At 45.5% G+C, this 24126-nt stretch overlaps 1 protein-coding gene across 2 annotated transcripts; it reads left to right on the top strand.

Moving 5' to 3' along the window:
- The first annotated feature begins 426 nt into the window (after nt 1-426).
- lhfpl3 (LHFPL tetraspan subfamily member 3) lies at nt 427-22316 on the top strand. 2 transcript variants are annotated; one of them, XM_062383400.1, is made up of 3 exons: nt 427-1449; nt 19638-19868; nt 21620-22316. In XM_062383400.1, exons 1-3 carry the CDS (start codon nt 1008-1010, stop codon nt 21637-21639), a joined length of 693 nt encoding a protein of 230 aa, XP_062239384.1. In that variant the 5' UTR covers nt 427-1007; the 3' UTR covers nt 21640-22316. The 2 variants fall into 2 exon arrangements, with proteins under 2 accessions (XP_062239384.1, XP_062239383.1); XM_062383399.1 differs by lacking the exon at nt 21620-22316 and adding an exon at nt 21276-21587.
- Nucleotides 22317-24126: the final 1810 nt, after the last annotated feature.

The raw sequence follows: 24126 nt of genomic DNA, 5'->3' as shown, positions 1-24126 counted from the left end.
AACCCTTGTGCCGAAACCCTTCAAAATAATAGGACGTTGTGCATTAAAGGTAAAAAAAAATCATTGTATTTACTGTAAGATTTGAGTTAAATATTTTTAAAACGAGAAGAGGCATATGTAATATATATTATACTATATGTAAGTAAATAAAGCTTTTATAAAATATACTTTATCAGCCGAAATCTACAAAATAAGACTGGCTATAAGGAAACAGCGATAAACAAGTCTTTCCACAATGAGATAACATAATGTTTAATAGAAAAAAACAAAATGGGTATTAAACTAAGGATTTAAAACTGCTTATGATAACAATATTAAATAAAATTTAGTAAAAACAAAGTATGTTATTACCATTATTATCATTATAATTTTACTGTAAAGTGCATATTTATATGCAAAGGGAATTTAATTACCAGAGGAACCATAATACCCAGAGACTGGTTTCCACCATGTGTGTTTAAGCTTTGTCTGGTTACCGTAAAACCACGTCACACAGGATTAAGGGCTGTGGGCTGGCTCTGGAATATATGAGGCTTTCCTCCAGATCCAATTCAGAAGGAGCTCAGCTGCGGTTGTTGCTCCGTCGCCTTCGAGCTCAGATGAACCTTTGCAGCGAGATCCCACTGATCTGACGGAATAATAATAATAATAATAATAATAACAGCATCTGGCTCTGCATCATCCAGGTACATGCATCTGGTTTGTGCATGAGCACGGGCAGACAGGGTGATTCACGCTCCTCTGTGGATGGGTGAAGCTGGAGCTCGTCTCTCCAGGAGCTCCCTCTTTTGCAGAGTGAAGAATAAGAGATGGACGTGATGGACGTGGAGCGCTGATGCTGCGGCTGCAACTGTGACTCAGTCGGGAGGAGAATCCAGCGACCCGGAGAAGTTGTGCTCCCCGGATCCAGCGGCTGTTCTTCGGATCAGATGCCGCAGATGCTGCCGGAGTGAGGACGCGCAAAGTGATCCGAGCGGAGCCACCTCTTCTCCCCCACAGACCGGAGGATGGTCCCCGGGGCCCCCGGCACCATCACCACCACCACCATGCTCCCCGCGTCCGAGGCTGCCAAGATCTACCAGACCAACTACGTGCGCAACTCCCGCGCCATCGGCGTCCTGTGGGCCATCTTCACCATTCTCTTCGCCATCGTTAACGTGGTGTGCTTCATCCAGCCCTACTGGATCGGGGACGGCGTGGACACCCCGCAGGCGGGCTACTTCGGTCTGTTCCACTACTGCATCGGAAACGGGCTGTCCCGAGACCTGACGTGCAAGGGCAGCTTCACCGAGTTCAGCTCCATCCCCTCCGGCGCCTTCAAGGCCGCCTCCTTCTTCATCGGCATGTCCATGGTGCTGGTGCTCACCTGCATCAGCTGCTTCCTGCTCTTCTTCTTCTGCAGCACCGGCACAGTGTACAAGATCTGCGGCTGGATGCAGCTGTCTGCAGGTAGGACCCTCTGCCCACAGGTGGAGGTCTCACTCCAGAGGCTCGTCGGTGCATCGAGCTCCATGTGTCCAACATTACATGCAGGGTGCTCTCTCATATCCAACCCTAGTGAGGTTTACTATGAAAACAGCTGATCTGAGACATAATACACATGTTTACTTCTTCTACCCTCAAGATCCAAATGTCCTCCATTATTTTGGGCTCATATTTGCAGCGAATTGACCACAGAGCCTCAGATTTTCATTTACAAAACATGTTAGTAGGTGGAGTGGCTACAGCCTTATCAGGGAGAGTGAGATCTTGAATTGAAGCAGGAAAAATACCATGTGTGTATAAGTTTTCATTAGGTAAATCATGAAAAAAGGTCTGGACTTTAACTGTCTGCTGATCTGAGTCTAAATGCACATTCTCTTCTAGCCTTAAGATTCAGATGTTCTCCAGCTTTCTTGTCTCTAGTTTGCGGTTTCATTTTGCAAGATTTTCTCCCTTGTATCGCCACATTAGACTATTTGTCTGGTTTGGAGAGCCCTTATAAAACATTGTGTAACTGTAGAGTGGTGTAGGTGGAGCGGCTGCAGCCTCGGGGAGCGTGAGACCTCGAATTGAAGCAGTAAAGTGTGTTTGGAACTTAAGTTTTCATGTCAGAACTGGACTTTGAGTTGTCTTCCATACAATTAGAGATTATTACAGATGGGGATCATTAAAGGTGGGTGTGGTTTACATTGTGTTTGCCCTCTACTTCATTTCATCTGAGGAAAAGATGAATGCACTTCCCTTTCTATTAATATGAACTAAAAGGCTCTCTAATATCAATTTAGTCAAATTTCCAAGATTGACGTATCAGGGTTTTTTTAGAAATACTGGAGATCAACACAATTTCTTTTATATACGCTTATTGGACATATTTGTTTATTTGGTTCCTATAGATCCTTTGATATTTTAAATTCTATATAACACAAGACTGTAGATGCATCCACACACAGAAATGAAAACACAACCTCTTCCTCTTCTCCGTGGAGGTAATCAAAGCAGCAGAATTTTCTAATCCATCTAATAGGTAGAAACTTTGCGCCTGCGTTACCCACAGTATTTACTGATTTGAATGAATGAAAGCTCAGGGAGACGAATTGTGATGAACAGCTTGTCCAAGGTGAACAACAGATGAGATCAACCCTTCATCTTCCACACGACCTTGACTCAACATTTACTGATGTTGGCTGCTAACATTTGTTTTTTAACAAGAAACCAAACAGAATCTCTGTTAACTGAGCAAATATTTAAATGAAGAATCTGTAGTTTAATCAGAAAAACATGAGATTTAATGCAGGGCTGCAGTAAAGGTCATAAATCCCACCTCCTCCATGTTAGCAGATGGGACATGGTGGTTTTTTTGTTTTAGTTCTCATTACACAAATGTTTCTTCAAGTGCTCGTTGTACTGGTAGATTTGGTTTATATTCATTTGATGCTATAAAAACGCGGCTAAACGTCCTGATTGACAGCTGAGACTGACTCATCATTGGCTGTGGATGTGTATCGGTGGGACCACCGCTCCGCCCCCGATCCATACTGGACTGACTCTGAACGGCTCCACAATGCGTTAGACGGCAGCGTTCATATCCAGAATATTTTGGATATTGTAAACAAGTGCCGTCTCTAAAGTATCCAGAGTTTCTCAGAACCCTCACAGCGGCAAGGGCGGATTATTTCTGAAAAAAAAACAAAGGAGTGAATCTTAATGAGCAGCCGCCCTTTGTGGCTTTGCCGCTTACTTTTTGTGTGTGTGTGTCACAGATCAAAGCTGCGTCTTATTCCTCCGAGTCACATGTTGCGTTTGTTCAGTTTTTCCCAGCATGCCGAGGGAGAAGATGTGAGACTTTACAACAACTGTCAGGAGAAAGAAATTCAGGCGACAGATATTCAAAGACTGTCGCAGCCGATACGCTCGTCCTCTCTGGTGGGGTATTTGTGAATGTGATTAGAATGAGCATATAAAAAAACTTAACGTAACTTTATGAAAACATTGGACTTTTTCACATTATATCAATCTTACTCTAGTCAAATTATTTGCCACAATTTGTAGAGAATAGGGTTTTTCTGATCATTTTTTAGTTGACATTGATCTTTGACCCTAGCTCCAAAAGCTAACGATGTGGAGATACCCTCCCAGGTAACATTCTCACCAAGTTTAGTGAAAAGATGCACTGTTAAGTTATTTTGTACCTACATACACACACACACACAAGTCTGTTCCGTTCATTGTTGACAGCTGAACCAAAACCTTATTCTTAACGTTGAACTCTTACTTTAACCTAACCACAGTTCACATCTTAACTGGAACCTTAACCAGGACTGAGCCGTGGTCCCATGAAAAGCTCAGTGTTGAGCCCTGAAGTCTGGGACTTTAACCTCCTCCTCTGTCTCCTGATGCACTGAAACCTCTGAGAAATCAGCCACTAAGAGGTTTTCTCTGCAGCCTCAATAGCCCGATATTGAGGCTCTTTCTCCATCTGAGCTTCCCGAAATCCCTTTGTGATTGTAAAAAAATCCTCCTTTTTAGATGTGATTTGAGGAGGCACGGAGCGGCTGTGATGTGCAATCACAGGCAACACGTATAACTCAGAGGCTCGGCATCAACCCCGGGTTGTCCTGAATGTTTGATGAGCACCCGCTTTCCGCTGGACACAAGGTTTTAGGAATATAGGGGAGAAAGATGTGAATCATTGTAATGATGGAACTTTGTCTCTTTGTAAATCACAGTCTGGTTTGATCGTTCGTTTTATAGTTGGCACAAATCTTCTGCGTAACTTTGAGCAGCAGACGGCAGGTGTGCACCCGGGCGCTTATCGCCAAGAGCTCAAGAATCTCCTCGTCTTTACAACTTGACGTCTTGCTCAGCATCCTCTTCGTGTAAGACTCCTCTTCTTCATCCTGAGATATTTTTATTCCTTTCACTTTTGTGACCACTCACCCGCTCTGACGTTTTTCACATGGGCTCACTCAGTCATTCTGTGGAGTTTTAACCAGGGGGCCTGACAGGAAAATGTCAACCAATTCTGCAGCAGTGGACTCAGACATTTGCGTTCTCACGTACAGCCCCTGCAGAGGACTTCAGGAGATCTCCCAGGGTTCAGCGCAGGTCTGAAAACAGCTCTGGCCTCGGGTTGGGAACGGCAGCAAAGGTCAAAGGGGTCAAAGATCACAGTGCGTGAGACAATGAGGTGGCACTTTTGTTACAAAGTGAATTCCCTCTGGCTTCTTTCACTTCTGTCAAATGTCTCTCAATGGTTTGAAATCCGATTTGTGTGTTTTGTCATTCTTACGACCTGATAACTTATAAGGTCATTAATGTGTCAAATCATTTATTTATGAAGTGCCGACAAGTTATTTATTTGCCATTAATGAATCCATTAGATTGCAGTTTGAACGACTGCCTGATCAGAGAGGGTCGCTGACGATAAGGAGAAGAGGAGGAGGTTAACGTAATAACCTGGACGGCCTCCACAGCTCTGATTGCCATCTGGGTCTCACACACACACACACACACACACACACACACACAAAGGGTCATGCCGACTGGCCATGGCACGAGCAGATGCCCATTCTGCGGGCCTGTAAATCTACAGACGTCCACAGAATCAGACGGGGGTGACTGAAAGTGCTCTTGAAGCGCTTCCAGCACCCGGCCCATTTCCTGGTCGTCTGACCGGCAGCAGTAAGTGGCTCTGCTCGTGGCGCTCTCTGCCTACTAAGTGCTCCTGAGCTGGCATTCAGACCCCACAATGAAAGGTCCATTTGGTAGCTGGAGGTTTATCGATCAAAATGTTGCTTTCCAGAATAACAAGCAGCGTCTCTCTAACGGGGGACAGCTGCCTCTTCACGTCCCTTTCCAGCCGCTCGTGGCGTGATTCAGTTATGTGTTATTGTTTGGAGCCCAGAGAGCGACAGGGCGAGGACACAAGAGCCGCTTGCCGAACGCTTGATGCATGATAACGCCGTTTGATGGAGCGCCCAACTGACTGATATCATTGTACCGAGGCTCGGCGCGTCGAGCTGCTGGTTCAATTTCACACCTCCTCAGAAAGTTGTCAAGTGGAATCGGGGGACGTGCTGTTCATCGCCGCCACGTTGTGTCTTCAGAGAGAGGAGGTGGAGATGGGAAAGAGATGTGTGAAGGCTGAAACGTGCATTTTGAAATACTGCTCGTGTTGTTTCCACCTACTTTCTTCTGAACTGAACTTCTGAACCTCTAAGAGATAAAGAAACAAAGCTAATGGATTGATGGTGATGATAAGTTTTAAGTTTGTAGTTTAGATATCATACAAACCAAATACCAATATCAATGAAAAGGACTGAAATATAAATATATACCATCATACTTAAAAAAACACAACTAGAACAGCTTTTCATTGTGTGATATAGTTTGCACACTGGCCCCGAGTGGATTCTGGGCATTTATAGTGTAACGTATAAAGTGACATGTGAAATGTTGAGAAAACAAGATCTGGATTTAAAGCCGGGAGCTAATGACATCAGCCGGGTCCTGATCCTCTCACACGTATAACGAAGGGCCGGAGGAGTCTGAGAGGCTTTACAGTGATGTAACATGAGACTAAGATGCAGACACACACTCACACACGCAAACACACACAGGTGATGTGTCCACCTTAGTGTGTTTAGTCAAACCCTCTTCTCTGTCCTCTCTTTGTTCAGCTGGTCCCCCCCACCTCCGCCCCACAGAGTGAAATTGTCTCTTTTTTTACGCTTGGAGAGGTCACAGAGGTTGGACGGTGATTTTAAACTGAGACAGAGGCATAAATAACAAAAGGAAACGGAGCCGCAGGGTGAATCAGCCAAATTAGAAACCAGCCGATTCAGCAGGACATCGGGGAGGAGAGGGATCTCCACCGCCGGCTAAATCCGAGGATTAAGAAAGTGGATCCTGCTTCGGCTGATGAGGATTTTAAAGGGACAGCAGTCAGCGTATGATAGAGACAAGTCTTCAGAACAGTAGAGGGTTAAATACAGTCAGTTCATTATTGGGCTTTTTGGTGAGTGAAGAACGAAGCTCTGGAGCTTTTGTGATTTCCTCATCCAAGATTTATAAAGATTTAAAAGTCAGAAAACAACAGCTTCTGGGAATCTGGCATCGTTTGATAAATTTCAAGTGTCCAACAATTTTATTCTATTATAATTCATTCATGCTTTTGCTTTGTCCACACATATACTGTGTCTCTAGTCTGTGGAAGGTGGTCAGGTAGATAAATGGATGAAGGCTGGACGTCTTATGGTCCATAAAGAGGATAAAAACTGTTAAAACCCATTACAGTGGAGGTTTGGACCATGATATTAGATGCGTAATTCAGTTATTTGATCACTTTAGGGGCTTTTTACTATGTTTCACTATATTTCTGTCCCAAGCAACACATATATTACACGATAAATGTACAACATGATAAACACACAAGCAAAAGCCTCACTGACATCGTCGAGGTCACATCATTTAGGTGATGATGAGTTTGCTTATTTAAAAAAAAGAAAATTGGCCAAGTCGTGATGGACAGATGAGGCTGAGCCTGCAGGAGGTGAGGTGGCGGCGGCGGTGTGTCTGATTGTGGAATGGCGAGGTGTTTAGATCCTTAAGTGTGACTGACAGCTCTGATTGCAGAGTCGTTAGGACGTGGAACGAGCTCCGAGATTGAGATTATGTGTGAGACGGGAGGAAGAACTGTGGACGTGGACAAAGTCAGGGACTATGATTAAACTGATTATGCTGCAGGAAGTGGACGCTTCGCTGTTACAAATAAACCAAGAGGTGTTGATGTGGGTGATTTATGCACTGATGTAATATAACAGCTCAAGGCCTCTTTGATCACTCTATTTCCTTTGTCGGGGCGGTTGTCCTAATGTTTGATTGTCTGTACTTGCAAAGATATTTTTGGATTATTATAGTTATTTGTTATAAATATTTCAGATCATAAAGTTATATGTGATTTGACTCATGAATCATGATGGATTCAGTTCCGACCACATTTCCTTCAACCTTAAGAGAAGATTGTAGAATAAATATTGGAACTAGAACGGCACATATCTCCCTCAAGGGCCAACAGTCCCCTCATGAAACCAGGGTTTAAATTATCTAGATCCAGATTTTTATGTGGATCTGCACCAAGTGGCTCATGGATATCTACACATGCATGATTCCTTTCATCAACTTCCAGGAATTATCCTCTGAGAAATCAAGGAAAATGTGGTAAAACGCCCAATTTCCTAAATCCGCCTCCTGATCCAGATCCACACTGCAATGGGTTCCTCCCTGACCCATATCTTATCCTTCCACCAGGTTTGTGTAAATCCCTCCAGGGCTGAAAACCTGAGAGACCTCACCGACTCCATTGCCTCATCATTATATCAAACTTAAAAGGAAGTGGGTCTTTGTTCACGTGGCTACACGGCAGCCGCAGGAAGCTCTCCAGCAATGCCGTTATTAAAAAACTGTCAGACCTCCGACCACATTCTCTTACATGAGGCGGCCTCCAGCCTGGATTTCTGCTGTGTCTGCCAGTAGGAACCTTTATGCATGTTTCATGAGCTCTGCCTGCTTCTCCCATGTTCTGCTGAGGCCAGGACGGACGCCCGGTGCGGCTTCGGGAAGTCCGCTGGCATTTTCCAGAGCTGCGTCGGCCTCCAAATTGGTGAGGATGACGAGGGCGGTTGATGGGATCGTGTCCCGGTTTGTGTTGTGGAGCCGGTAGCTGAGCTGACGGGGAGATAACGAGGTGCTTCCTGGAGTCCCTGCAGGATGAGGATGTGCTGAAGCTACAGGGCTTAATAACGCTCCTAATCAGCCGCTAGTTATCGAGCGGCCGAGGAGCTCACAGCTGGAGCCTGAGGAGGAAATGAGAACTGAATGGCACGAGGAGAGCGGAGGAGCAGTGATTGGCAGGCATCCTACGGTGTGTCTGTTAAACAGTGTGGAGCAACAGTGTCGGTGTGCATGAAGAGACATGAGCGTGCACGTGCAGGGCTGGAGTTGTCACATACACACACACACTTGCAGCTGTGGATGTTGTTATTTTCCACCCTGCAAAAGAAGATGTTCCCAATTTGTTGTTGTATTCTCCTTCTTTAATATGTATCCCTAAGAGAGCGTCACTAAATTGCTCCCCCGCTTCCTGCAGCACGACGGCTCGGTGATAATTCCCCCCCCGGCAGGAGAAGGTGATCATCCCGAGGAGTGAGCTCGTCACAGAGGAGAATAAATCACTTTGTTTTTCCCCCTGGCTTTTGAAAGTCGTGGGAAACACTTGCAAACTTATATATTTCCTCCGAGTCGTGGATATCGGTCTGTTCTGCGTATCAAAGATTATCACGATGATGGATTTCAGTGTCTTGTCTCCTAATCCGATCATCAAAGCCCAAACTCTTTGTTAACTGTCAAGTTGCTGACCTCATCACTTGTCATTTGCAAACTTTTAAAACTCAAAGGCACCTTTCACCACTTTTTTAAGCGAGAACTCGTTCAGGTTTTGAATTATTTATAAACCTGTCACACCAGATCCTTTTCTCGGCTCTTTGTCATCATGGGAATGTTGTTAAGAGGAGGCCGAGTGTTAAATGCTCCAATTCCAGAATTATTAAATAGATGCAAACAGGAAGTGAATCTTGAAACACGCCCCCATGAGGACGTTGTGTTTTTATATCCATCCATCAATCACAGCTGGACTCGGTTTCCGGACACGCAGCAGTGAGCGATGGCACTGGTCCTGTTTTCCAGATCTGGAAGTTGTTTTGTACTATTTGGCCGACTTTAGGTTCACATCCATTCTCTCTGAGCCAGAGTTGCCTGCAGTAGCGATCAGAGCTGCAGGAGAGTTGTGCTGAACGGAGGTGGTGCATTGAGCCTCAGTGTTACCTCACATAGACGTTTCACACCTTGAGGTAAACATGTTTTCATGCTGGGTGAAAAGGGAAGAGCTTATATAGAGGCTGGCAAGAAGCCGGGGGTTTAGGGAGTCAACATGTTCTTCAAGCTGTGGCAAGATTCTCCATTTAGAGGAAACAGAATTAATATATATCAGAACTCCAGGTTGTAGGACGTAGAGTCTAGGGTTCAGTCAAAGAGAATAAGGATTCATTTATTTATTCCAGAATGAAACTCCAAGTTCATTTGACTCTGACTGGATTTATTTGACTTGACGTGATCCTGTGATTACTACGACTGGCTCTTCCTGCTCAGACCTCGAGGAATCCACCAGGTCTCCTCTGTTGGTGGAGACTTCATTCCTCGTCCAGCTCAGGGCTGAAGTCTTCCGCGCCTCCTTAGGGTTTGATTATCCCGTCTCCCCAGGAGGAATGTAATTAGTGTATCCAGGATGGAGGAGGAGGGGCGGAGGAGAACGGCTGAGTGTAGCTCTGCCAGGAGCCCCCCCCCACCTGTGAGAGCTTACGGACCGACATGCCACAGAGTCAATCCTGAGCTGGTCACCACCTTCTCACCGTCGCCCGTCACCTCATCACCTCCTCACCGCCCATGACTGGTTACGGCTGTGAAAGTTTCCAGTCCCAGTCAGGGGCTTAAACCCAAGCTGAGCTATGATGGGATGTGACAGGCTGAGCACGAGGAACGAGACCCCGGGTCAACACCACGACACATGGACTTCCTCTTGATCGCTCGGGGCCGTTCGGCCTGAGCTCCCAGTCCAGAGATTCTGGACGTCGCAGCCTGTTCGGACGACTTACAGATTCAAGGCGGCTGTTAAAATTGAATTTATCATATGCCAACATGAGCGCTTGTTTGAGATGAAGTGGAGCGAGGGCGCCGGAGCCGTGTTTCTGTTGTGCTGCTGATCTACGATCGCACAAAGTAAATATTTTGGAGCATTCTTTGGAATCGCACACAGTTACAAAACGACCTGCAGCAGAAACACCAAACTAACAACTCCCCCCCCCCTCTTCCTCCTCCTCAATCTGTTTGTGTGTATTCTCGATCCAAAGCTCTCTCCCTCTCTCGCCCTCTTCTCCCTCTTCTCTCTCTCTCTCTCTCTCTTCATAATCACAAGATGAAGTTGAATTTCACTTAATTAGGACCTGAGGGCGACGAGGGAGAGTGAGAGTGTTGGTTCACACAATTAGTCTCGACCCTGACGGCGGTGGGAAGGTGCCGCGTTTTACCAAAATATAAAAACATGGGGATGTGGTGTATTAACAAGAAGATTTGTATCTTTATATGAGACAACAGATCAACACAATATGAGCATTTAGAGTTGTAATACCTGGTTTCTAATGAGCTAGAGTTTATTCTCTTTACTCGCTGATTCAACTCGTGCATTAGTCATCACACTAAGGGATTATAAGACCCTTATTTTCTAATCACTAGGCCGGGATGGAGGAGACAGCCGCCTGATTTATCCTCCTCTTCCTCCTGAGTGAAGGACATGGTGACTCTCTGCGTGTTTCAACGTGAATGTGCATTTTGAATGATGTTCACCCGGTGAGTGTCTCTGGTGGAGGAGACGGTGGCACCGGCTCAGGTCTTAACTCACTCCATTGTCATCCCTAAACTTTATATTTCCAGTTGGACAGATGGATAAAAACTGCACTCTATGTGGATTTACCCAGTTTTCTTTCATCTTACTCTTCAATCTCTACAAACAACACATCTCTTTGCTGTCTCTATCGTCCCAAAGTCCAATTCATATCCTTCAAATCCCTTCCTCTGGTCGTCTCTGCCGTTCCAAAGTGACACCACCTCTCCTCCCAGACGAATCAAAACCAAACTCTGATCCATTAGGATGGACTTCCCCGCAAAGAGCTTTTTCTCGGCAGGGGCGTTTCGTCCCCTCCTCCCTCTTCAATCAATACGCTCATCTCGGGACGAGGGAGATGTCTGATGGCTGCAGCCTTTTAGCGATCACACAGACACGACATCCAGAATGCATCACTCCACCGGAAAGTCTGTGGCCTCCGCTGGAAGATGTAAGTGCTTCCTCTGAGTCGAGTGGGACGTGACAGCGGATACCAAGAGTCGTAAATGTCCACCTGATGATTTCCTGTTGAAATTACCTCAATCGCTGAAAGGGGGGCCGACACGACTCATTCAGTCCATTCAAGTTGTTCAAACCACGAGTCGTCCGCTCCTGCTGCTTCGCTCTCTCTCCGAGGGAAACGACTAATTACACCGAACGTCCTGGCACTGAGCTGCAGATGAGCGGGCGCCGCCATGCTGTGAGGAAAACACGACTAACAATGTTAACATTTGAAAACATGTTGGCGAGGGGATTGAATCAAAGAAAGCGAGTGGAAGCTGGGGACATAAGTCGAATACAAATGAGGTTGGAGCTCGAGGATGACATCAAAAGGCTTCGGAGGGTGGGGGGGGAGTTAAGAAGTGAAAGCTGTGGGGGTGTTTGCGTCCCGGAGGACTGAGTTATGATTACGCCAGGGACGAAACAACACTGCTCACTGCACTCAGAGGCTCCTATAGGCCGCGGGGGAAGTGTTTGCTCAGGTGTGCGTGTGTGTGTGTTTGTGTGTGTGAGTGTGTTAACAGTTGCCGCTACTCTGCAGTGTTTGTTTACCACCATTTTTTCGCAGGTAATGGATCAGAGCAGGCAGCCTGAGTGTGTGTGTGTGTGTGTGTGTGTGTGTGGAGATGGAGAGTGGGGACGTGTGTTGTTCCTGTGATGTTCGCAGCCACTTCAGTCAAAGCTCCTCCTCCCCCGTGCTTGTCAGTTGCCATGGAAACCCCCCTCCTTGCTCCTGCTGCTGCTGGCAGCATCACCCCCCCCCTCCATCCCATCACCCCCCCTCCATCCCATCACCTCCCCAACATCCAAACACCCCCCTCCATCCCATCACCTGCCCTCCAATCCTATCGGCTCCCCTCCATCCCATCACCTCCCCCTCCAGAGAGATGGCCCCGGCTTGGGGAATTGATGCAACCCCCCCCCCCCCCCCCCGGGTTGCAGATCAAGGTGTCTCCATGGCAGCGACGTGGATGGATTCAAACTCTTTCTTCAGGTCACAGAGGCGGGTCGGGGGGGGACAGCTGCATGTTGAGTGACAGGAGGAGGCGTCTTTTTCTCCCATCAGTGCACAAGGGACAAAAACTTTAAGAAGCTTAACAGACAATTTCCTTGTTTATAGGTAAAAAGCGACTCAGGGAAAAGGGAGTGAATATCACACTTACATCACAGTTATGGAAACTCCAGCTAGGTTTGTCCATTTACTCACTTGGGGGCCTCAGGAGCTCCTGGGATGGTCCTGTGGTTTGTTAAGGTGAAGCATGATTTGTCAAACTCAAACAGGAATCTGTAACTGTCTGTAGAATAGACACGACAAACTCTACAGGGAGTATTTAATCAAGCAGGCAAACGAGTTTAAGTCAAAACTCAAAAAGCTACAGAAGGCAAAAGGAAGAAACCAGTAAAACTAAATGATAACAAACAAACTGACAGGAGAGAGTGGGCCACAGGGGCTCTGTCCTTTGTACATCTTTGAAAAAGCGATTTTCCTCCGAGGTGCAATGAATCCTGGGAAGGGTTGGATTGCGAACGATCCACCTGTTGGAGCCCCCGATCTTTTAAATCTCGTGGTCCATTGTCCCCGTTCATTGCAGAGCTCCCCTCTCATCGTCAGTCATTAGTGCTCCGTGCTGCAGAGAGAGAGAAGGAGACAGAGAAGGGGGCTTGAAAGAAAAGACAAGAAAGTGGAGGACATGTATTCTCTGCCATCACCGCAGATCAGAGACACATTGGAAGTTAGCGAGACGCCGAGGAGCAATCCCCCTCGGCCCGACTTCAAAGCGCGGCGGGTTTTGAGGAGAAAAATAAGGACGGCCGTTAAAGATTCAGAGGAGCTGCCAAAATCGTCTACCACTTCAAGAACGCCTGTCACCACATGTGAGGCGGCGAGGAGAGGAGCGAGCGCTCAGATGAGGCCACGACTGATCACACATGTAACATGCGACTCAAGACAAACACTGGGTCTAGTGTCAGAAATAAAAAGTGACCATCTGGGTTTTTCTCTCGCCCTCATACCGTAACAAAACTTGTTCCTGCCGCTGGGCCATGAGATGTAACTTTACCTAAGTGACTATACAAGACTTTAACATGTTGTCACTCAGTCTGGGATGAAGCATGGATCAGGTTTGTTGTCCTCCTGCTCTGTTGGTGTCCCAATTCAGGGGCCGCCAACTTTGGTGGACGTAACCTAAGGTAGACTGCGAAGGCTTTACTGCAAAGACACCGTCTGGACTAAGGAGATCGGACACAGACGGTTCAAAGTTCACTAAAGTTGAAATCAACGTTGAGGCCCAAAGTAGGATCCACCTGTTTGTTTCTTAAGAGCAGTCTGAAGTGGGGCCGTCTCTTTGCGTCGCTGTGACTCACTCGGTTTTTAAACGCAGCCTCTGAAGGATGCGGCCGCTGAGTTGAGAGCGTGTGATGCTGATGTGTGAGGTAATGCTGCTCACATGTGCGTGGCTCTCACGTATTGATCAGGAGGGAGGAAGGAGGAAGAGGAGGGAGACAACAAGACGGTTTTTGTGTCACATTCACACCACGGTGCCGGTCGAGGTGGAGGTGCCGGTGCCGCCCTGACTTACACACATCAGCCGGAGCAGCAACAGCAGGCAGCCCCGTCTCCATGTGATGCAGCATCTTCCTCCTCCTCAAGTTCGGGGAAGCGACCTCTTACCTCCCTTGAACGTGTTCCGTGCTCCTAAGAACTAAGAGGAAGCTTTGATTAAAGCTCCTTTGGAAACTCGGAGACTCAAACAAGACGGGGAAACACGTTCGAGGGCGGGCTCGGTGTTCGGATGCGACTCATGAAAGCGTCTCCTGTGTACTGGCAGGCAGCAGCAGGGCCTCGTGCATCTGAAGCAGGAAAACAACACCTCCGCCCAGGAGGATTATCAGAATAACTTTTATGCAGATTATCACTAAAAGAAGAAAAAGCTTTGATTCGGCTCTGATGTCTCGCTGAGAGGTTTTAAACAAGGGGGCCACGGGAGGTATCTTAAAATACTCCTCATTTGCTTCCACGCTGGTGAGCATCACATTCGAGCAGCCCTGGTTCTCGTGTGATCAGACGCTCCGAGGCGTCGTGGTTACATTAGTCTGCATCATTCAACTGTTTCCTGAAAGGAGCAGTGTCGTCAGCTCAACTCTGATCCGAGACGGTTCGACCGTGAAGGCAGATTTTCAGCCAAATTAAATTTACCCAATCTCTATTAACAACCATCTGCCCATAGAAGCAGAAAAAGCTGATGCATTTTGTTTAAGCTGAAACTGAAATAAAACAAACTCGGAGTTGATTCACCTGAGCTGAGCTTTTACCGTTACGTGGTTTTGAGAGTGTGTGTGAGTGTGTTTGTGTGTGTGTGTAACCTTGAATCAATGTCAGCTGCTCCCTCTGTGATAAATGATGAAGCACTAATCATATAATAACTCTCAGACTTGTGTTCGGCCTGTTCTCAGATCAGACCCGAGCTGCTGCACCTCCCTGAGCTCAGGCTTGATTAGATTGTGAAAAATCTGATCCTCAATCAGTTTTATCGCTGCCTCTTCGCTAGGGACTGTCCCCAAACTACCTCGCGTTGGAATTTTTTAGATTTTCCGTAGAGTGAAAGAGTTAAATAAGGACTTGAGTGAAGTGAGACTGCGTTGTGTCTCTAAACTGTGTGTGTGGTGTCTGTGTGTGTGTCTGCCTGACATTGAATATTTAAACAGACATTTTCATTCCCTTCATGTCTCAAATGAGCAGCATTGGGATTCCACTCTTGTAAAAGTCGTCCCTGACTCGTTTACTCCAGAGTTCCCTCTCCTCTCTGCTCGACCTTGTTGTCCCACACCTGAAAAAGACACAGGAACGACACACACAGACACACACACACATAAATATCCAACTTTTCTCAGTGCTTGTGATAATGTCTTCGATCCTCGTGGTTTTCCCATCATGTTACAACAAACCCCAAACAACCCACTGTCACTTATGTTATTTTCTCTCCCCTCCATTCTCTGTTTGTCTTCCCCTTCTCCCTCCTCATCCTCCACAGTGACTGGTTGTTACAAGAGGGCGTTCTCATGGTCTTTTGTTTCGGCCTGTGGGCTGTGTGACTACAGGGGCAGTTTTCAGCACCACTGTGAGTGGACAGCTCCCAGATTTCCATGAAACCAACACTCCAAGACATTTTTCACATTTTCACTGATTTCCCAGGGAATCATTTAGGATCTCTATTTCTTTATTTTTTTATATATCCTGCCTGTTTACAGGACCAATGTCTGAGTGGGTGAAAAATATGGGACAATTTAAAAAAAGGCAATGTGGATACAGACAAATGTTCAACATGCACAAGGTCCATCTGGGGAGGAACTGACTCTTGAAGCAACACACTTTCTCAGCCTTTAATGTCTGTGTACGCATTCAAAGATGTACCCACACATTCTCAGATCCATGCACACATTAACAGATGTGTCTACACATGCACAAATCTCAATACGTTTGCAAATCTCAGTGCAAATTTACACGTTTACAAATCTGATGACACTGCGATGGAGATTCTTTTTCGCCGCTGTCCTCACACACACTCACACACACACACACACACACACACACACACACACACACACACACGTAACACTAGCTCAATATGACAGGTTCACATTCTCTCTGCAGTTTTCTCAGCTCTCAGCAACATGTGACTCAATGAAACATAAAGAGAGGAAGTGCAGCGAGTAGCAGCATCAATCAGACGCACCAGTGGTCGATAGCAGAGACACAGCCTGTGAATGAGCGGACTGAATACACAAGAGGATATACTCCCTTATCACACACACACAAACACACGCATGCACACACACACACAAAGGTCAGTGGGATGGAGAGGGGGAGGAGGTATTTTCTCCTTATACCTTCTTACATCTGCCAGTTTCTGCCCCAATTAACTCCCATTAATATAACTTGTCATGCTTCACCTTGATGCTGATGCACCGTGCACACAGTATGAGCTCTCACTCGCTCACACAAACACATACACACACACACACACCTGGACATGTACTCACACCACATCAATAATCTTTGTGAAGCGCACAAAGTAGACAGCTACAGCTGGGCTGTGAAGTGCACCATAATGACTGTGTGTGTGTGTGTGTGTGTTTGTGTGTGTGTGCGTGTGTGCGTGTGTGTGTGAGAGAGTGTGAGTGTGTACTATGTGGAGATTGAACTGAAATCTAGATGATTACACCTCCTCCTCTGATTGTCCCCGTGGTCGCAGCATGCAGCTGTCAGCTGGGAAGCCATCAAGGAGAGAGAATGTGTGTGTGTGTGTGTCAGTGTGTGTCAGTGTGTGTGTGTGTGTAATCAAGGACTTTCACCACCGCCAAGAGGATGCTTGGAAAAACTTTTCAATGGCAAAGTTATTCGGAGCAACCTCTCATCTGGTGAGATCATTTCCCTTTGAGCATCAATAAATAATCAGATTGTGAAATGACACATAGGATGGTGAGCTGCACATTACACCATCATGTCTCCTTAATCACTTCCCTCAGCACAGCACAGCACACGCACACACTAACACACACGCATATATACACACACACACACACACACACACACACACACACACAATGCTTCACCTCAGTCATCCCCCTCTCTTAGTGAATCTCAGCTCATCAGCAGCTTCCTCTAGTGTTAGAGCACCACCAGCACCACCAGCACCACCAGCACCACCAGCACCACCAGCACCACCAGCACCACCAGCACCATCTCTGAGCAGTCGGCCGACAGCATCTGAACCTGGATCACTCAGCCAATACAAACGGAGCTTTTAGGCTTCACTCATCTGGAGACTGACAAGGAGCCGATATGATTCCTCATCTGTGGGTTTTATAATATTTAATCTTTCATTAATTATGAGGGGGATTGTGGGCTGGCCGCTTTAGAGCCGAGCCGAGGGGATGTGAAGATGAGGGGAATTTATTTATCAGGCGATGAAGAGGCCATCCCTTCGGCTTACCCCCGTTGTCGCTCCACGTTACTCTGCATTTGCCTTTTGTCGGATTCTTGTTCTTTTTTTTGTCAGAGGACATTTTTATGTGAGCCAAAAAAAAAAAAACATTCTGGCAGAAGATAAAAGCTCGACCTCAGCCTACTTCAGAGGCCGTTTTGGGATCAATACAGTTATGGTTTGAGCTTTTTTTTCCACCTTGCAGATAACAACAAACAAAACATGTCGGTTGAATCTAAAAGATTCAATTCCGTGCAAAACGAGGACAAAAGCAGGGTTTTGTCAGGAATCATTGAGGTATTGAAGATGCAGCTTAAAGGCAGATAATGAGATCAGTCAGTGAGGGAGCACTGCGCATGTGGCTTCAGTTCGACACACTCAGGCATCAAACCTGCCGCGAGTGGAACCTCAGAGAAAAGGGAGATCTCCAGGTTGTAGAGACACAAACCAGCGTCTCCTGGATTTCGAGGTTCAGCTCGTTCTATTAATATTGAAGCTGAAAAGCCGACAGGAGCGAAGCAGCTTGTTTACACAGACAACAAATCCTCGTCTATGAAGACACCAGGAAAATCAAACTTTATGACGAAATTGATTTGAACAAGGTTTTTCTCTGTTATTGATTGAAATGTGTTTAATCATTTACAGCACAAACATGTTGATACTTTTAAAATTAAACAAATCTATTTACTTACTCAAACGTCACTGCAAATCAATTTAAGCTGCTTCTATTTGAAAAGGGCTTGTCTAATAAATACTATTCCTTCCATTTCTACATTTTTAACAGGCTACATGTTTTGTGCAGTAAACATTTCAACAGTCTGCTGCACTTGTTTTCTTTGCGCTGAGGAAATTGATCTCCAAACTCAGTTAGACAGTGGGGAAGTCAATAGACTCAATGCCTCCTGGGAAATGTAGGCCCAGGATATGGATGAGAGTGTTTTTACAACAAGACTGGTGATTATTACAGGAGCTAGTTAATGCTGCTGTTGTTCGTACAATTTGTGAGAAGCATTTACCTTGTGAGGCAAACAAAGAGGGGAGGGAGGGCTGAAACTCTGACTCATCCAGACACTCATGTTGTCTGTGCTTCCCTTCGGTCCCTGTCACAGGCTGTGGGTAAGGTCTCCGCCTCACTACTGCACCAATGTAGAAAAACGGGGGAGAAGGGAGGAAGGAGGGAGGAGAGGGGAGGGAAATAGAGGAGAGAAGAAGGGATGATAAGGTAGAGAGAAGGAGGGAGAAGAGGGGAGGAGAAGAGGAGAGAGGAACAGAAGGGAGGACAGAGGAGTAGAAGGGATGGAGGGGAGGAGAAGGAAGTAGAAGAAGAGAGGGGAGGAAAAGGGAGGAGAGGGGAGGAAAAGGGAGGAGAGGGGAGGAGAGATGAGAGGAGAGAAGAAGGGATGAGAAGGTAGAGAGAAGGAGGGAGAAGAAGGGGGAGATGAAAGGAATGAGGAGAGGGGGGGGAGAGGGGAGCAAAATGGAGGACAGATGAAGAAGAGGGGAGGAAAAGAGGTTGAGAAGGTGAGGAGGATAAGATGTCTGTACCCGTATCCATGGTACTTTAGGTTGTTTGGTCTAAACACCCGTCCTGTACCTGCATCATTGCTAAGACGCCACATGATTGGCTGGATAGTTGGATGAATAAGCAGCAGGTGTTCCTAATAAAGTGCTCAGTAAGTGTACAGCCAAAATACAGTATATGTAAACTTGTATATCACTAACATCTGCAGTATATTCTGTACTTATACTCAATAACCAGTCATAACATCAGTCCCAAGATATCAGCTCCTACAATTCCCACAATGCCTCACTGCTTGGTGTAAGTGTTAACCTCAGTAACACAAAACGTCCAGGACACAAAAATTACTGACACACAAAACCCGTAACGATCCCACAGAGCAGCATATTCCACAAATAGCCACAGACCTCAGAGACCCACAGACGGCTGATGAGTGTGTGGATGTGAAAACAGCTTCCTCCCGGCAGCGGAGGTGTCGTTAGACGACTCTGCTCTCGGTCTGTCATCCTAATGAAGGCACTCCGACTCCTCACCTGGTGCCATGACACCTGTAAACTTAATTCCTGCTTTCACCTCCTGACACTTCTCCTCCTCCTCCTCCTTTGTTTTTGAACCCAACACGAACAAAACACTTGTCCTCCTCTCCTCCCTGATCCAGGTACTAGTCTGATCCTGGGCTGCATGATCTACCCGGATGGCTGGGACAGCGACGAGGTCAAGAGGATGTGCGGCGAGCAGACGGACAAGTACACGCTGGGCGCCTGCTCGGTGCGCTGGGCCTACATCCTCGCCATCATGGGCATCATGGACGCCCTCATCCTCTCCTTCCTGGCCTTCGTCCTGGGAAACCGCCAGGACAGTCTGATGTCTGAGGAGCTGCTGGGAGAGAGTGAGCAGACACACACACAGTCATTCATGCTAGATATGAACCATGGAAACTTTAACATGAGAACAAACAATGATAGTTTAGACAACAGGGATTGGAAACGGGTAAGGAAATCAAAGCTGTGGAGCAGTTTCAGCTGAAATGAGATGAAGGCTATTTTCAAAACGAAGCCACGAAACTCATTAAGAAAACAATTTGATCGTCCGTTAACTCTTTCAACATAAAACTGGTCATTGAACATTGTATTACTCCACTCTGGACAACTTTTTCAAAATGTTTTAATTATTTCATCTTTTGGCTCAATTGGCCTTTCCATTAAAGTTTTGTAAGACACAACACACACAATACAACATCTAACTACCTCCACCAGTCAAGGAGGTTCTATTAGTAGTTGGTCTGTTTGTACGTGGGTGGGTTAGCTGGTTTTTGGTGGGTTGGAAGTTAAAAGATAAGGTGGATCTGGACAAAGATCCAGGAACTTCTAACCCCGGTCTTTAACATTGAGGGACACAGCCTTTATTTAGCATTTTAACCAATATCCCAGGAAATTATTTATGGATCTTAATGTACCTCTGAAACCAATGTGGTTTCATCCACCTCTGTACGGTAACGGGCTAGAAACCCATCACCAGCACTGATGTGCAGCTGAGATAACATGATGTGGCTTCGTCTACAAGGTTTGAATGAATCTGTGTCGACTGCTCAAATATAAAAATCGTCCCATTTTCTTTGAATAATCTTCACATGCACAAAGTTCTTCATTTGCATACATTGGAATGTTACCCAGCACCTGCTTCCCATGAGATGACAAACACACTCAGACCCAAAGAAAATGATTTAAACAGTGGAGAGGCAGGAGGGACGGGTGAATACAGATGAAGGAGGAAGGAGATAAAAAGCAATCAGAGAGAGAGAGAGAGAGAGAGGAAGATGAGTGACTGGGAGGAAGAATGCACCGATATCAAGGGTTAATTGAAGCCTGGGGATGCTGGACAGAGTCATGAATTACTAATGGCTGTTTACACAGCTTGCTGCCAGCCTGTCGAAATGAATCACAGCCGCCCTATCACCCAGGACACAGTCGCCTGTTAGCTCGCAGAAGCAAAGTGACGGGGAGGAAGGAGCCATTATACACCGAGAGACGCCGGAGAGGGAGGAGAAGAGAGAGGGGAGAGGAGAGAGAGAGATAATGAGGCGAGGAAGAGGAGGAGGAGAGAGAGGAAGAGGCAGATACATTGAATGTGAAAACATGGGATTCATTGAACTAAGTTTAAAAAGGATGTTTTTTCTTATCTTGTCACTTAAAAGTGGGAAAGTCACACTTGATCAAGTTTTTAAAAAATGTGATGCGACACTGCCACCTGCTGGTTCAACGTGTCCTCGTACTTCTGACCTGTTTTTTTCCCACAGAGAGCGGAAACAACGCCATCTAGCGGTCGCATTGAGTAAAGCAGTCACACACACACACACAAGTAAGCATGTTATTCAAGTGGAAGTGAAAATAACCAACATTGATTCTCATCTATAACTCGATGCTACTCTTACTTCACTATAATTAATTATTGCATGCTTTAGATTTTTCATATTAAAACATGTTAATTTTTCTAAAGCTTGAGTTTGTATATCATGTTTATGTGGGAGAGGAGTACACCGACCTACTCTTTAATTTCTAGAGGAAATTTCAAATTAAAAGCACGGAAAGTAGATACATTTCATCGTGAACATTGTGCATCGTCTCATCTTCTCTCCTGCAGGTCTTACTGCAGAGACGTGATGTTACTTCAGGATCCAGCTGCCGTCTCCTGATGCAGCTTGTGGCTGAGACACAGAGATGATGTGTGGACAGATTAATTAAGACGAGGAGGAGGAGGTCTGGAGGAGCTCGTCCTCCCTGAATCACCCTCTGTAAAATAACCTTCTCAGTCGCCTGAAACTGCTTTTTACAAAGACTTTCTCCGGCCTCCATGTGGACGGGAGGCTCAGTCCACAGGTTCCGCTGAGGGACAAAACAAAGACTTAATGTGGTAAATCTGCTCGGGGGACACTTGAAGTGGCAGCTGCTCAAATTGAATCAAATAAAAAATAAAAAAAATCTCCAGATTCCAAGGGACACACACGAGGACTCAGGGGACTTGAGGTGAAAGCTGTCGGAACGTCTCTCTCGTCAAAGTCAACAAACTCTAGGAGAGACAACCAGGAGTTCAGCTCCGGTTCGACCTCTCGTCCACGGAGAGGAGGAGACATCTCAACGCTGAGTAACAGAAAGAACAGTGATGTTTCGTGATGATTAAATGTTTGATGTGATAGAAACACGAGGTAGTAATTAGAGGTTTTGCTGATGACAAGTTTGCAAGAAAATAAAAAAAAAAAGAGTAAAAAATAGAAGTGCACTAAATAGGAGAAAACATCTATTGTATGGAGACTTTAATCTGTGTGTAGATGTGTTGATGACGTCGCTGTGCTTTGTCTTGACTTTGAAAATGGTCCATTGCTGCGTCTTGTAACCTGACAGTGTTGTGGAGTAGGGAAAGGGGCCTGAGAAACGCTAAATCATCAAGAAGTGTGGCTTTATCCTTTTTTATATATTATTTTTCACAACTAAAAAAACACTGACGTTTACATCAAAGCTGTTTATGGATGATGGAACAACAGAAATTTAAGGCAAAGATCTGCTCCGCTTGGCTCTGTGAAATCCCAAATGATATAATCAAATGAAAGTAAAATGAAATCCATATTTGAACATCTCAAAAGCTTGTGGCTGTTGAGCAACCAAACCTGTGTCCAAAACAAATGTTTATAGGCAAGCACCAACCGTCAAATGGCAAACTGTCATTTTAATATTCAAACTGTTATTTATTGAGCTTCACTGAATTGAATGAGGCAGACAGATGCCACGTGTTGCCCCATGTTTGTTAATACTTTGGATTTTATGACCTGGTTAATGTACGACATGGAAATCTATCGTCTTTGAATATTTAATAAAAGGATTCATTTAATTTCCATCAAAGAGCCTTAAAATGTATTAAAGAGTCTTAAATTGAATGTATACTTTTTTTCTACACCCGGCTGTGGGCGTTAGCTTTACTTATAAAAAGTTTGTATCTGGAAAATCTATAAATCTTTTAATCCTTTTTTCCATTCATTTCATTATCAATATTCTGCTATTTACCAGTTCCAGCTCGAGTTCAGTTAATAATTAATGACATCATTATGAATCATTGATTCACTCTGCTGAGAAGTATTGACAAATATAATGTAATGATGTAAAGGTTAATAAATTCATGACGTTTGTTTCATAGACTTGTTTCTTTGCTTTGAGTCATGTCAGGAGTTAAATTGCTGATTCTTGAAATACATGTTTAAAGTTGAAATAACATTTCATAGTGAGTAAAAGTCACTTGAGTATTTCAGACACTTCTTTTTCAGACAGTCTGAGAAAGATTAAATTCTTACTGGGAATTCAGAAGGTCAAAACCTTGTGATTGAAATCAGGCTTAAATAGAGTCAATGATAAAATCGGAGGCAACCATGTTTTATCTCTCATCTCAAATTGAAGCTGTGACATGTCAGAAGATTGGTGAGCAGCCTGCAGGTGGATTAACTTCTGCCAAGCGAGAGAGAGAATCACATGACGAGAGTTGGACCTGATGGTCGTCCTTGTAATGAGATGCAGTGAAGGGCGGGAGCTTCATCAAAGTAACGACTGAGGACCCGGTGGACTCACCAGCCCAGATTGAGAGATTAGCTCTGACATGCTCGCAGGGTTCTGGATCACAGGCCATCTGCTCACATGAAGCGTGGGCCTGGCAGGAGGCGGCGCACCTCCACCAGGAGACATTACAGTTCTGACTCCTGGTGATGAGATTGTGTTTCATCGGGTAGTTTGTTCTGATTGGACTAGAAACAAAGCTGTTTCCGTGAGGCTGCAGCAGTGATTACACACCAGAGTTTTTATTTTCTCAGATCAGAACAACGAGTCAGACTTGAGCCTGAGGAAGGAGCAGGTTGTCTTCTAAACCAGCACAGCAGTGGATCTGTGTACGGGAGCCAGTTTAGGACATTTCAAGCGGAGCCATCAAGTTCAGCTCTCACAGTACATTCCTGTCTGCACCGAGAATTAACATGAGAGCCTCCCTCGAAAAAATCCATTCACTGATATTAGACATTTGGATTAGATTTGTTATTGATTCATTTGATTGTTTTTAAATAACATATTTCAAAATGATTGTTTGAAATTATCGAAAAATATTTTCTTAAAATA

The sequence above is a fragment of the Platichthys flesus genome, chromosome 23, assembly GCF_949316205.1.
Source record: "Platichthys flesus chromosome 23, fPlaFle2.1, whole genome shotgun sequence".
Lineage (NCBI taxonomy): Eukaryota > Metazoa > Chordata > Actinopteri > Pleuronectiformes > Pleuronectidae > Platichthys > Platichthys flesus.
The sequence above is the reverse complement of the archived record's forward strand: the minus strand, read 5'-3'. Positions and strand labels throughout refer to the sequence as shown.

What these genes read in the sequence shown, in the direction of transcription:
- lhfpl3 (XM_062383399.1), top strand. Translation starts at nt 1,008, where the DNA reads ATGGTCCCCGGGGCCCCCGGCACCATCACCACCACCACCATGCTCCCC. An exon ending in CTGGATGCAGCTGTCTGCAG is followed by an intron (nt 1,450 to 19,637) that starts GTAGGACCCTCT and finishes TCCCTGATCCAG; the next exon opens with GTACTAGTCTGATCCTGGGC. An exon ending in TGAGGAGCTGCTGGGAGAGA is followed by an intron (nt 19,869 to 21,275) that starts GTGAGCAGACAC and finishes TTTTTCCCACAG; the next exon opens with AGAGCGGAAACAACGCCATC.